This window comes from Rissa tridactyla, chromosome 1, assembly GCF_028500815.1.
Source record: "Rissa tridactyla isolate bRisTri1 chromosome 1, bRisTri1.patW.cur.20221130, whole genome shotgun sequence".
NCBI classification, from domain to species: domain Eukaryota; kingdom Metazoa; phylum Chordata; class Aves; order Charadriiformes; family Laridae; genus Rissa; species Rissa tridactyla.
The window spans coordinates 122899254-122912661 of record NC_071466.1 but is presented as its reverse complement, the minus strand read 5'-3'; the positions used below and the strand labels follow the sequence as shown (position 1 = coordinate 122912661).

Below are 13408 nucleotides of genomic sequence, written 5' to 3'. Positions count from 1 at the left end.
CGGGCCCGTCCAGTGCGAGCCACCAATGGCGACGAGGCATGGCGAGTCTACATCCAATCACCGCTCCATTGGGCTTCGTCACTTCCGCTCGGTAGCCACGGAGACGGCAGGCCGCGGGGTGGGGGGAAGATGGTGCTGTTACTGTGCTCCAGGGGCCGGGCGCGGGCCGGCAGGGGCCTGGCGAGCCGGGGCGGGCAGCTGATAAAGCCTCCCGGTGTGGGGCCCGGCCCGGCGTCACCCTTCAACCCGCGAGGGGTGTAGTTCTAAAAAGCTTTGCCGCTCCTCTGCCGGACGCGTGGCTCAACCTTGGGCTTGTGTGTGTAAGCAAGTTAAACGTTTACCCGATTTAATACTAAGCTGTGAGTGTTGTCCCAAAACTCGTGGGATCGTTTACCCGGTGTGCAAGCCGATAACGCGCGGAGTCGAGGTATTAGCTTTTTATTAGCAGTTCTGCGCAGAAAAGGGCGCTAGGGGGTATCTCCGCAAAGCTAGCACACCCAGCACTGATACAGGCATTCATTTATACATTGTAAAGTCGCATAATTAACGCATTCGTTGTTCCTCAACCTTTTACTCGTGCTCGTAATTCCTTGTCTTGAAGGTGATTGGTGTAAAATGTCCTCGTCTTCAATTAAAGGTACAGTGTCTCTTAATTTTACTGCGCAGGCTCACTGGGCGAGGGTCTTGAAGCGGAGGCGTGTATCCTAACTTCTAGAGGAGTGGTTTTCTTATTTTAATCAGTCAAGTTCACCTAAAGGGCACGTGTGGAATAGCCAAGTTTCTTCGTCAATCAGGCCACTAAAGTTTCTGGTATCTGGTTTTAGGTCTGATTGTTCCTTCTATCCTATTGTCTTGTCAAGAATCATTTACCCAAATGATTTACAGAGTTACAATTGTAGAGATTTACGTACCATGAGCACGTTAAGCCATGCAGGCTGAAAGGAGGCAGCAGCGATACGTACGGATAGCTGATAGCAAAGCTCATGGCCTGAGGTGCAGTAGCTTGCAACTGGATGTATGGAAACATAAGTCTTGCGAGCAGTGGAGCTGTAGCTGGAGATCAGTTGCAATTGCCAGCCGGAACTGTTGCAGGGTGGTGGTAAATAGAGCGGCTGGGAAAGCTGGTTCTCCCAGAAAAGCAGGAGACTGTTGCAGGTTGTGTGTGTACTGCAAACACTACTCAGTATCTTCTAGGACAGGTACTGCATCCTTTCACTTGTTCCTGCGTTTTGTTTGTTGGTTTTTTTCTAAGCCTTCTTCTCTAAAATACTTCATACTATCAGTTTCTCCTACTGGATAGCACATACAAGGCTAGAATTGTTCAGCAAAAATTAAGCACTAGTGAAATAACGTTAAAGAGAAAATAGATTATGTAAACCTGCAGATAGCTCAAGGCATCTATGGTTCTTGTTTCAGATTAACAGCTTTCTGAGAAGAGTGTCATGATAATTTGTATCTTAAATTCTTCTTGTCCTGTGCCTGTACAAGATTTACCTTGCTCCCTGCGTCAGGTTCCTGCGCTTTTGCCTTAGTAAGAGAGTTGCCGGTCTCTACAGTGGCTGTGGTGCTTATGCTCTTGTAATGCCAAGCACAATCCCAAAGTGGCATCGCTGCTGCTGTAGAAATCACATTTCTGACAATAAGTGATTTTTTCTGTTGCTCAGTTACAGCTTGCAGGAGTTATTAAAAAGTTTGTTCAACAAAGTCAGGCAGAAGAAATGTTTAAGGGAAAAAGCTTTTTAATCCCAAAGAGGGAGAAGAGAATCAAAAGGCATGGAAGTTTCGCTTGTATAGAAATGTGGTTCACGCTATAGAAACAATCACTTTCATTTGTGGAACAGGAATGAACTTGCATATTAAATAGCTGAGCTCTGGTATGCATAGGTGTGTCTGTGAAAGGAGCAGGCAAGAGGCAAAGTTCCATGGCTTTAGCAGAGCTGTATATTCATTTTGTGTATATGTATATATATTTTTATATATATATATATAAACCCTGACTGAAAGAAACACCTGAAACAAGACTCTGGATTTTTTGCCTACTTGTGAAATCAGAACAGGTAAAAAAACCTGACATTCTTATTAACAGCTCTATGGCGTTATAAGTGTATGGGGCAGATGGGGTGGGGGGATATCTGGTATGTGTACATTGAGGTAAAAAGTGGTTACTTCCTGAGACAACTTTGGATGTTTAGAATGTGGTATTCTTCCTTTGGGGGTATTTCTCAACAACTGAAATATGGAGTTAGCATTTAAGTCGTAGGTGGTTTCACTGGGGGGAAGCAGAGAACTAATTCTCTTTTCTACTACAGAAAATGCCTCCCGAAGATTCAGTGGGGAAATTCTGGAAAGCTAGTACATTTGTGGCTAGTTTGGGATTTTAGCAGTATATGATTAACATGGGTTTTTTAGAACTTTACACATTCAGTTTTCTTGTTTGCTTATTGGTAAAACTTGCAATCCTCGGGCATTTCCAGTCCTCTTAAGTGTGTGTGTCCTTGAAATGTGCTGTTCTTAAGTTGACTTGAAAAGGAATTAATCAGAATTGTTTTACTAAGGAATAAAAAACTTTTGTTTGAGAGGGTTAGGAGAATTTTATAATACTCATAGCTGCTCTCAAAATGGGTCACAGAGGAAAGCTCACTGGGCAGAGATCAATCCTAATGACTGTATGCTAGGGGAGCCCTCTGTTCAGGGATCAGATTGAGTGCAAAGTTCAAAGGTGATGCAGGATGCAGTACATGTGGTTTGGTCACTGACTAATAGAAGAAAAAGAGAGCGTGTGCCTTCTGATATTTGCTTAATATAGTGGCCAAAGCAAGTGCAGTGTTGCCCCTACCGCTATCTGAGCTGTTCAGTGCTTGACTTCGCTGTGTGTCTTTTAAGATGCATTTTAGTGCCTTGCCTTGCTCTCAGAAACCCTGGCTGAGCTTCTGCTGCTCAATTCAGCCTGTGGAGGTTCAGTATGAAATAAGCATCCTGCAAACTAGAGCGTCAGTAACTGACATGACTTCAGTGATCTTAATTCTAGTTGTACACTTTCTGTGTAAATAATTTTGCATTGATATTTCACTACAAAGCCCTAGGGAGTAATTTCTTGGTTGTGCCACTTAGGTCTGTAACAACCAGGAAAAGCATGTTTCTTCAGTACTTTGCAGTGTGACTCTAACTATCTGCGTACATATACTTTATGCCTTTAAGACCCCAGACCTGCTGAAAAGAAGGCTGGCCAGGTTTTTTTCCAGAAGAACATTTTTCTCAACACACAACGGTGGGATTTGTGCTGAACAGGAAAATTTTCAGTTAACTAGTTATAGTTCTGTATTTCAGTACAGTGTTATGGAGTACAGCTAGAAGAGGTGAGGGAGCCTGCACTGTCCAGGCTTCACTCCTTGATGCAGCCCCCAAAGGCATTGCAGAGGTACTGTTGGAACCATGTTACTCTCAGAGCATCACTGCCAAACTGCACAGCAGATCACTCACTAAGGGAAATCTAGCATTGATTGCAGTTTCTGAAATCCAAACATCAAGCACAACGTATTGTATTAACCAAGTTGGAAGTGATGGGCAAATGAGCAAAAAATCCAATAAAACATGATGCACACCACTTGCGAAGGCAAGGAGGAAAAGAAGGCAGATATTGGCAATTGTTGCTAACGTGGAACAAAAGTATGTTTCATAAGTGTTTGTTTTACTCTTGCGTCATCTCTGTCTCAGGTTTAATATTTTGGTGCCCTTCTGTTGTTTTTTCCCCAAACAGAAAATTGAGAATACATAAAAGAATTGCACCAGCTTTACAAAATAAATAACATGCAAAAATCCTTGGGACATAAGATTCACATCCATCATAAATAAAGTCATGCACACCAATCAAAGTTTTTCACTAGTATTAAAAGAACTGGCTAGTAAGCCTCGCTAAACTTGCGCCCTGTGTTAGTTAGGAGTGGTAGATATAGCTGTCCTCTGGGGAGGGGAGAAGGACTAGGGGAAGCTCTTTAGATCTTTTCAAGCAATTTGTTTCATGAGGTAATTTCTCCACCATGGTACACTGTATTTTGGAATAGCATGCCTAGGTGGAGGAAGAGTGCGGTCTATCAGTTACAATAAGATTATTCTTTTTTCATTGTGCTCAAGAGCTTTCAGTTCATTGTCATTTAACTGACAAACTAGAAGATATGATGGGACAACATCCTCCTCCTCCTTTGCATTCCTACCCTAGACTTCCATACACATATTTTTGGAAGTTAAGCTGATGCCCTTTCGATCTGGTGAAGAGTAAAATGTGAAAAGTTCTTTATATCTCTAATATTTGCAAATACAGGCAAATTTTCCACCTCAGAAAGTCAAATGTTGCAGTAATCAGAAATGTATTTTAGGAAGTAGAAGAATCTGGCTTGACAAGGGACGTCTTAGATCCTTTTGGAAAGAGCACTTGACTATTTTTCCTCAGTGTCCTGTTCATGGATGATGAAGATCAATATTCCCTAGCCCTTTAAGAATGCTGAGGGTAAAAACTTTCTATTTATTAAAAAGAAACAGAAAGTATCAGTCTGTGAAGGTTTACATGTTAATGAGAGGGCCTCAACCATTATGAAATGTGTAGTATTACATAATGACCGTAACACCAAAAATCTGGGCCAAGACAGTTGCAAACAAAAAACATGTTACAAAGGCCTACAGTCCTTAATAAGCTGTATGAAGGAGTAGAGTAAATCTTTTACCTGCATTTAAACAGGTTTTCTCTCCTTCTTTTATGATGTCAGTTTGGCATGAGTCTACTTAAGAACCAAAGAAGACATGAAGCAACAGAAAATACCATCTCTTCTCATCTGTTTATTTCACATAGGTGCTACGCTTTGGGGTACGTCTTAACTATATTGTTTATTAAAAATAATAAGACAATTTTTACAATTTTTTAATAGGAGGGAAATAATTAATTCAAACACTGCTTAATAATGGTGAAGAATCTATTTGGGGCAATGTAAGATACTCCTGAAGCAAAAGACAACTGGAAGAGGTCTGCACGGATGGCCATGGCCATCGAGCACGTTGAGCACCCAAGCTGTTACCTGCCAACTTTTCTGCCCCACGGCTTGGCTGGTGGAGTGTGACTGCTCAGCAGGCAGTAGTTGGCAGTTTGTACTGAATATCGTTTCAAGTACATTGGTTGAATTTGCATTGGAATGGCTGAGGAAAAGTCACCTGGCTTACCCTGTCAGCTGAACTGGAGAGGGCATCAAAATTTCCGAGAAAGCAGCTGCAGCTGGAGACTAGGTACCAGCCGAACAGGTTGTGCTGCCTACCAGAGCATTTTTTTTGGTCAGGGATAAGAAGGGGCCGAAATATACTTGCAGACTAAATTTAAATTAACTTGCTCATTTGTACTTATGGGCTTTAGGTTTTACAGAACAGGAAACAGTAACAGGGCTGTTTTCCAAGGATTGCATCCTCCCTTGTCCTTTCCCACCTGGGGATGATGAAGTAATTTACTGGAAGAAAGGGGACAAAAACGTGCACAGCTATTACTACCAGAGGGATCAACTGGAAAGACAAGACCCAGATTACAGACACAGAACACACCTTTTCCATGGGAACATTCCTGGTGGAAACGCCTCCTTGAGACTTAGTAACTTGACCTTGACTGATGAGGGCCCTTACAGTTGCTATGTGGGAACACAGCAAACTAAAACAGAAGTGGAAGTCACGCTGCATGTAAGAGGTCAGTAAGATGTCAAAGGTGCTTGGATCATGCTAGTGGAAACGGGATTACACCAACAGATTCCCTTGTGTTATTTCTCACATGAAATCAAAATCCTCCAACCCAACAGAGCACCTTTTGGGCCTGATGGTGTTATCAAGCAATTCATTTTCTCTGATGAAACGTTGTAACATGAGTTGAAAAAATTACAGTGCAGCACTTGTTCTCATCACCTGCTGCACTGTGATTTCTAAGGGGTAATTAGGTAGTATACTTGAGGTTTAAAACGTTATGTGGCTTCTCAGAACAGTACAGACCCTGGCATTGACAACAAGTAATGCTGTGCTTTCTTCTGAAATCAGTCACGCGTTAAATTTTGTTATCAGTTATGTTTATTCTCCCCAGTGTTATTTCAAAAGACCAGTCACTTCAGGTGAAAAAGGATTTTGATAGTGGGAGTTCGTTCTTTATTTCTTTATTTCTTTATTTTTAAATCTACAGTTTCCTCTTACTATGCATTGGAATACCGAAAGACAGATACAGAAAGGATGCTGAAGTGCTATGCCTTTCTCACTTACCCAGCACCACGTATCTCTTGGGTACGAGGCAATACGTCCATCCCAGAAACAGATCGGAAGGAAGCCAGGGATGGAGTTCTGTATTCTCTTAGAAGTGACCAGAACATTATAAACACAGCTGATCCTTACTACTGTCATATTCATCTCCCTCATGAAGAGTGGGCTGCTGAATGGAAGATGCTAGGTAGGAATGAATGGAAGTCTCTTCCTGCATTGTTACTGAATGTCACAGCTGGTTTCAGAGCCAAATTAAATACAGTATTTCTGCAGTGGGGCAACACAGATAAACGATGCACCTTCCTCTTTGAAACTCATCTGTTACAACTACAAGGCAGCATATGTCCAAGAAGTAGGGATAAGAAGGGGTAGCTCACACATCTATAAGTTAGCTTTACTCTGAAAATTTTTTCCATATCGGTCTCAAGTTTCAAGAGGTGCATAATAATCAAACTTTACACTCTATCAAGAAAAGAATGAAGTCAGGCAAAATAAATGAAAACCTTAGTGAATCCGTGGGTTATATGAGGGAGGGGAAAGTTTGTCTGCTGCTCTAGATGCATATGCTCCTTACTCAGTCCATACCCCATCTTTTAGCGAGAGAGTCTTCAGTCCTGTTTGGCGCATTCTTGATGTACTTCTCTTCAAGTGCTTTCTGAAGTGCCTGGGTTGAGTGCTGGGGGTGCATGGGAGTGGAGAGCAGCAAGCTGGCATTTGAGCGTACCGCAGCTCATTTTGTCAGTTAAGGAAAAACAGGGCTGTGAAATTTCAAATCTCCATTTTGTCCTCCTGAATTTCACTGGAAAGTCAGTTCAAGGAGGTAACTGGTACTTTTCAGCTTCTCCTGTTTCTTAGGAAATATTTTTCAATTGGATCAAGAGCAAAGTAAGAGCAATTCTCTTGTGAGATGCGCATGGCTGCTGCCATCGCTGTGATTTCCCCCTAAAGTGTACCCAGACACTCAGTTCCTAATCCCCTGTATGTGCTTCAGAATAAGAGTGCAGTTTCTAATTTACATACGATATGGAAGGTGTCAAGTATGGCATCACAGTAGGTAACAAGTGCACCATAAGTGTCTATTTTGTTAATCTATCCTTCTGATCCACAAGAGAAAAAGGTACATTTCATTACACTTTTGTTTGCATACATCTGTCCTCTCACGGGGACATTTGGAAAATATACTGCTTTCCTGTTTCTTATATAATAGCAGTGTTGGGTAAAGTGTTGGGTTTTTCTGTCCTCAAGGTTTTCAACCCCACAGCTCTGTTCAGCCCCATATGCAGAAACCAAGCGTGGTTATACCATGTAAAAATAACGTATTAGTTTCCCCTCCAGAAGACTGCCAGCCACCACAGCCTCCTCTGGTTTTCCTTCCTTTGCAATGGATCCCTGCTGTCAAATTGGTACTTGTGCTATGATATTAATTTGTCTTGCATTACTATTTTATACATTAGCTATGAGTTCCACTCACCTGCCCTTTCCTTCCCTTTCCTTTTTTTAAAAGCTATTAATTAATTGTAAGTGTTCCACACAGACAGGTCCACTGTAGCTGAAAGCTATTTCAAACTAAATACAATCTTGCTATTCTTTATATTAAATTATGTTTTAAGTTTTACCCTTTTGCTTTAAATGTGCAGGTATCTGATTAGTTGCATTTTCTCTCTGCTCCAAACGTGGAATTTCATGCTGCTTTGCACAGTAGCTTAGACTAGGCTGAGTCACTTTTATTAATGAGCCCCCAATTAGAGGAGAAATAGGCAAATGAAAACAAAATAATTTTCATAAGTATAGCTAGTACTGATTAGATATTTTTATTTTTTAATGTAAGATAGGTTTGCTTTTAAAATCTTCAGATGCTTCTAGAAGCCTACTGTGATGTTTGAATATAAAATCAAAATAGTGCATATGATATCAAAATCGTGAAATATGTTTTTATGTTTGTCCACAATAGTGTCAAACTTCATTAAAAAAAAACCCGGAAAATATCTAATTTTCACTATTCACAGTATTTTCCAAAAAAATTGCAGAGGGTTCTTCAATTATCTGTTTCAGACCAACTGTCTAACGTGGAAGGAAGCAGCATTGCCATTCCCTGTGAATACAGCAGTAACACTGCAAACAGTGAAGGTTTCAGTGTTGTCTGGACGTTAAACAGAAATGCAGTGATTTCAGTCTTGGCCTCCTTCAATGGTACATCTCACTCTTACCAGCCTCGAGTCCACATTAACCAAAGTGACTTTTCCCTGATGTTGCATGATCTTACTCCAAATGACAGTGGAGAATATCTGTGTAACATTTCAACACCTCACTACACAAAACTTACTGTGAGAACTTTGCAAGTTGGTAAGTTGCTACGCTTTCCGTTTTGGAGGATGGGGACCAGTGAGGGGAATGCAGAGCCAAAGGGTCAATCAGAAATCTAAAATATTGAGAAAAATTATCTTGTGTAATAAGTACAGGTGGGTAGAAAAGACATTTTATTATTGTTGTCCCAGGAAAAAAAGTTACCTAAGATGTATTTATTTAGAGAATTGAAGTTTCTTTTTTTTTTTTTCCCCTCAATCAGCAGCTTGTGGCAAAGATCTCAAAATCGGTGACTGCCCTCAGTTGCCACCGACTGCCCTCAGAGCAGAGGGCACAGGGAAGCTCTCAATCGTGTCCTAAATGCTCCACTAATAGCCGGCACAGGCTTTAAAGGTAGCAGGGAGATGAAGGGAAACCCAAAGATGTGTTATAAATTTGCCTGCAGAAGAAATCTTGTAGAGGAGAGTGCACAGCTGTTGTTTTCAAAACTTTAATTCTACACAGGAGGCCTTTTTTAGGCCTGGGGATGTATATGTTTATATGCATGCCTGCATTTTTAGGACCTGTACTAAATTTCCAGTTGTGAAGCCTTAGTTACGGTTTTATTGTCTCCAGTTTCAAGCGCGCTTACTGATTAACTTTTCTGTCTATTGAAAACTCTTACTAAAGGTTAAAAAAATTTACTCCTGCTTTCTAAAATTGTAGTGCAAACAAATTACAGATTTGTTCAAAAATAGTATGCTCTTTGGGATGCAGCCTCCTTAAATCCCAGTCCAAAGGGAGGAGGGAAAAACTCCCGTTCAAGCAGTAGCACATTGGCATTTTATGCAATGAAATACAATACAAAAGACTAAAAACTAATACAGGGCACCTAATTTGTGCGGTTTTTTTTTAAGAAATAAGAAATTGAAACAAGCCAGTGGGATGTGAAAAATAGATGCAAAATAGCAGAAAAGAAGCTAGAATAAGTGATATTAACTGCATATTCTTGTCTTCCTGTGTCCCCCCTCCTCCATGATAGCTTAGTTTCAGTCTGAAAACTTGATGTAGGTTGTGTTTTAAGTGGCAGTGGCTATATGGAATCTGAAGGAGGGAAGTTAGATTAAGAAAACGGTTAAGTCAGACAAACACACTTCCTTGCAGCTCGAATTCCAGCATGATCTTCCTTATCCTGTAAACCTTATATTGTGGCTCTGAAGTGGAGAGCATTGAAAACCTCCAGGGAGCTACACACTTAACTGGTGCTCCTAACTTATGCGCACAAGTTCATCAGTCTCCCTGTACGTTTACTGGAGACACCCGCACCTTCCAGTCCAAATGTGATCTGGGTCATCCTCCACAAATGCCTTTCTTTAGCTGCTCTCTGCAGATGGATCTTACAATAGCCGTAGGTGATACAAATCCCCTCTTTAGTGGCTAAATTACTGTGCTGCTCACAGAACTTTCCTACTTGTGGACCAGAAATACATTATACAGAACACAGAAAACACTTACCAGAGAGATTAGCATCTTTGTGGCAGCACAGGCTGAAAGCAGATAGGCAGAGTGAGCCAGTAGGGCATAAGAGAACGAGCTAGATCAGTATGTTGGATGGTGGTTGTAGCACAGCAGCTGCTCAGCCATCTTGAAAGATTTACAAGGGCCACTGAAAAGGAGACTTTTAAGGGCAAAAGTGAGATGACTTTACAATTATTTTGGAGGCCACCTTCTGTGTAAAGAAAGGTCACAGCTTAAAGCTGCTCCTACCAAAGGAACTGACAGGATGTGAACGCAGGCCTACATGTGAGGACAGAGCCAAGCTAAAGGCAATGACTAGATTAAATGGTCTCTTTTGGCAGTTCTCAGTTTTGAACTGTTTGCTAGACATCCTTAGGAAGTTTCCAGAGGAGTGCAGAATTTTTCAAATTCTTTGGATGAGATGCAGCAGTGGAAAGGAAACCTGAAGTAGAAGACTTGTACTTAAAGGAATGAGTCCTCCGGGTCTGAGCGTTCTCACGTTGTTGAAATTGGCTGGAGTAATGAGATGGTTGGTGCCGTGCAGAGGTTTCTGCTAGACGGGCTCTTATCTCTTGTGGAATCTGTTGTTACCACCCTCCTGAGGATCTGCTGGTTCTTGTGCCCACCTGGATTGGATGGTTGCATCAGAAAGTTGGGAGACATTTTAGATGAAAGTTGCAAAGATTTCGCAACAGAAATCATGAAATCTGCAGTCCAGGCTGGATAACATTTACTGGGTGGTTCTACTGGAAATCAGCAGTACCGTTAATGGCACTGAGCACTGTACTTGGAGGCAGTGTTTCCCATACCAGGCAGTTGATTGTTTTTAAATGGGACTTGTATTAAGAAGTCATCAAATCATATTACATGAGCACACATGGAATTTTGTATCAGCACAATTAAGTAAAATAATCTGCTTACAGGTATTCACACTTAAGTCAGTAAAGTATCAGTTTAAAGTCTTATAGTATGGGTCAAGTAACTTGAACATTGTAGTATTAGTAACATTAAAAAGAAATTGAGGTATTCTCCCCAAATCATTACTTTCAGATTATAAATAAGAGAAAAAATCCCAGCTTTGCTATACTTATTGAACAATAGTGTGCATTAATTTGCGATATAAAGCACTTTTGTTAAACTTTTTGGAATTTGTCTTTTTAAAGAAAATTCAGGTAACACCACGGAAATTGTGGTAGGAGTGGTGATTGGTGCAGCGATCCTGGCAGGAGTCGGTGTCTTGTTCAAGGTATGTACAATCATTAGGAGATTTATTTTTGAGGGTACTATTAAGCTTAAAGGCATACCTTGAATGTTTGACCAAAACATAAATTTTATTTTTATGGGTTAAAGCATACAAAAAAGACTGAAAATGTAGGATGATAAGTCTCAGCATACGTAAATTGTCCTCATTCTTGCTGTTTTCTATGGCCAGAAGGCCCTCCTTGGTACATCTACGAAATAGTACTTTGGTTGTAACAATGTTAACATGACTTTCCCTTGACCAGATGCTCTCCTGTGCTCTATAAAAAGATGAAAAAGTCGGTTACCCTTCACAAATGCTTTCTGATAGCTTGCTTTAAAAGCAGTCAAACTGGTTAATTTTCTCTCACTTGTATCTAAGACCCCAAAAAACCCAAACCAACACTTGAAGTCCCTCAAACAATATGCATACCTAGTCTTCATTAGGGCTCAAATTACTGTTTCAATTATATCCAATGTCAAAGCTCACCAAAACTTCAGTGTGAAAAGTTATACTGTTTGCTTTGTTTAGGAGACTGTTATAACTATATGGTCCCCAATCTGATCTCTGTACACATCACTCCTATTTACTAGAGGACAGCATCTTCAGGTGGATGCATGTTATTCTTGTGCATTTGTAATAGGCTGGCTCTGTCTTACAGTATTCTGTCTCCTTCCTCGCCATTTGTGGTGAGTATCCTTAAAAAATGAACTTTAGCTCTTAGTCCTTAGTGTACATCTTTCTGTGTCTGACAGTACAGCCCTATCCATGGACTAGATCTTCAGACTCCCCGGGCCTTAAGATTTTGTCACAGCCTGAATTCAGTAAGCTTCAGGAGACATTTTATGATGGTTACCATGCGATTCGACAAGAACACACCAGAAAGACAACTCTAAAATGATTGAGTCCGAGTCTTTTTTCATTTTTATCTCACTTAAAGATTCACTTGCGTACTTCTTAGTAGTCAGTTTTAATGCTGACATGCTTTAAAGATGATAACATACTTTTGAGATGTAGCAGTTTAATTTAAAGAATTTAAGCAAGATTCATTTATCTTGGGACCTGTTGAGACCTTTAACGTATAATCAGAAGTGGAACAGTTTACAGGTTAGCTGAGGTTACATTGATGGAGGACTAGGTGGAAGAAACAGGGATGTTTCTGCACTGTTATGTGAATGTTTATTTTACTTGTCTAATGTTAAAATGGAAAACACTGACTTATCTTTATAATCAGTGTGTTCTGTTCCCATTAGGGGATTAATTTTACACATCAGTAGATTCTTACAAAAACATTTTTGTTTTCACTAGAAATGCAGAAGAAAAAAGGAAATCATATGAGCACCTTGACACACTGGAAGAAGATCACTCTCTGCACACATGGGTGCTACTGATATTGCTGCTGAAAAGAACAAAGAGTTCCTTCACCTTCCCTATTGAGTTACACTAAGAGCCACACAGAAATGTGATTATCTGAGCAACAGTAAAAACCAACTGAACTGATAAAAAAAAAAAAAGTAGTAAGTCAACTGATACTTATATGTGAGGAGTTGGCATGAAAAACTGGAACTTGGATATCCTAAAGGGACAATGAAAAAGTTTCCACAGAAGACAATTCAGTTTTGAAGGATTTTTTCTTTTTCAGTATGAGGGAAAGAGAGGTCTTACTGCTTTGCACTTCATTTAGTATTTCAATTTCAAGCATAGACATCTTCCCTGTTTAAAAGTGGAAAAGATCTAAGAGAACATCCTATTTCAGAGCCACAGGCAGTCCTGATGGGACTTGTCCCTCCACAGCATCTCCTATGTCTCTTTTGCAGCTGGGGAACAAAAGTCCTTTGGCTGGTAGTAGCGGAAGCTTCTGAACTGACTATTCATATGAAAAAGTTTACTTTCTGTTCTCCTACAAAACTCCTACAGACTGACTGGCAGGACAGACGGAAGCTGGGTTATCACAGCTTTAAGGGCTGTCCCCCCGCACAGGTTTAGCCTGTGATGCTTTAGCAATCTGCACATGAAATACGTGAGGCTGTGAAGCTTGACTGCATTTGCCCTTGGTTTTGTTTTTGTCAGAGATCTGCCAATTAGGATTTGTTCCAA

The 13408-nt window shown here is 40.6% G+C and overlaps 1 protein-coding gene across 10 annotated transcripts; it reads left to right on the top strand.

The window, feature by feature from the left end:
• Window positions 1–147: 147 nt before the first annotated feature.
• Window positions 148–13387, top strand: HHLA2 (HERV-H LTR-associating 2). 10 transcript variants are annotated; one of them, XR_008465739.1, is made up of 8 exons: window positions 688–1199; window positions 4733–4858; window positions 5396–5716; window positions 6197–6457; window positions 8323–8613; window positions 11235–11317; window positions 11843–12000; window positions 12620–13387. XR_008465739.1 is itself a non-coding variant. In XM_054197082.1 (7 exons), the coding sequence occupies exons 2-7, from the start codon at window positions 4795–4797 to the stop codon at window positions 11873–11875; spliced, it is 1053 nt and encodes a 350-aa protein (XP_054053057.1). In that variant the 5' UTR covers window positions 148–427; window positions 4761–4794; the 3' UTR covers window positions 11876–13387. The 10 variants fall into 10 exon arrangements, 8 of the variants coding, with proteins under 8 accessions (XP_054053057.1, XP_054053024.1, XP_054053068.1 ...); XR_008465737.1 differs by having other exon boundaries at window positions 11843–12135; XM_054197082.1 differs by lacking the exon at window positions 688–1199 and adding an exon at window positions 148–427 and having other exon boundaries at window positions 4761–4858; window positions 11843–13387.
• The last annotated feature ends 21 nt before the right edge of the window (window positions 13388–13408 follow it).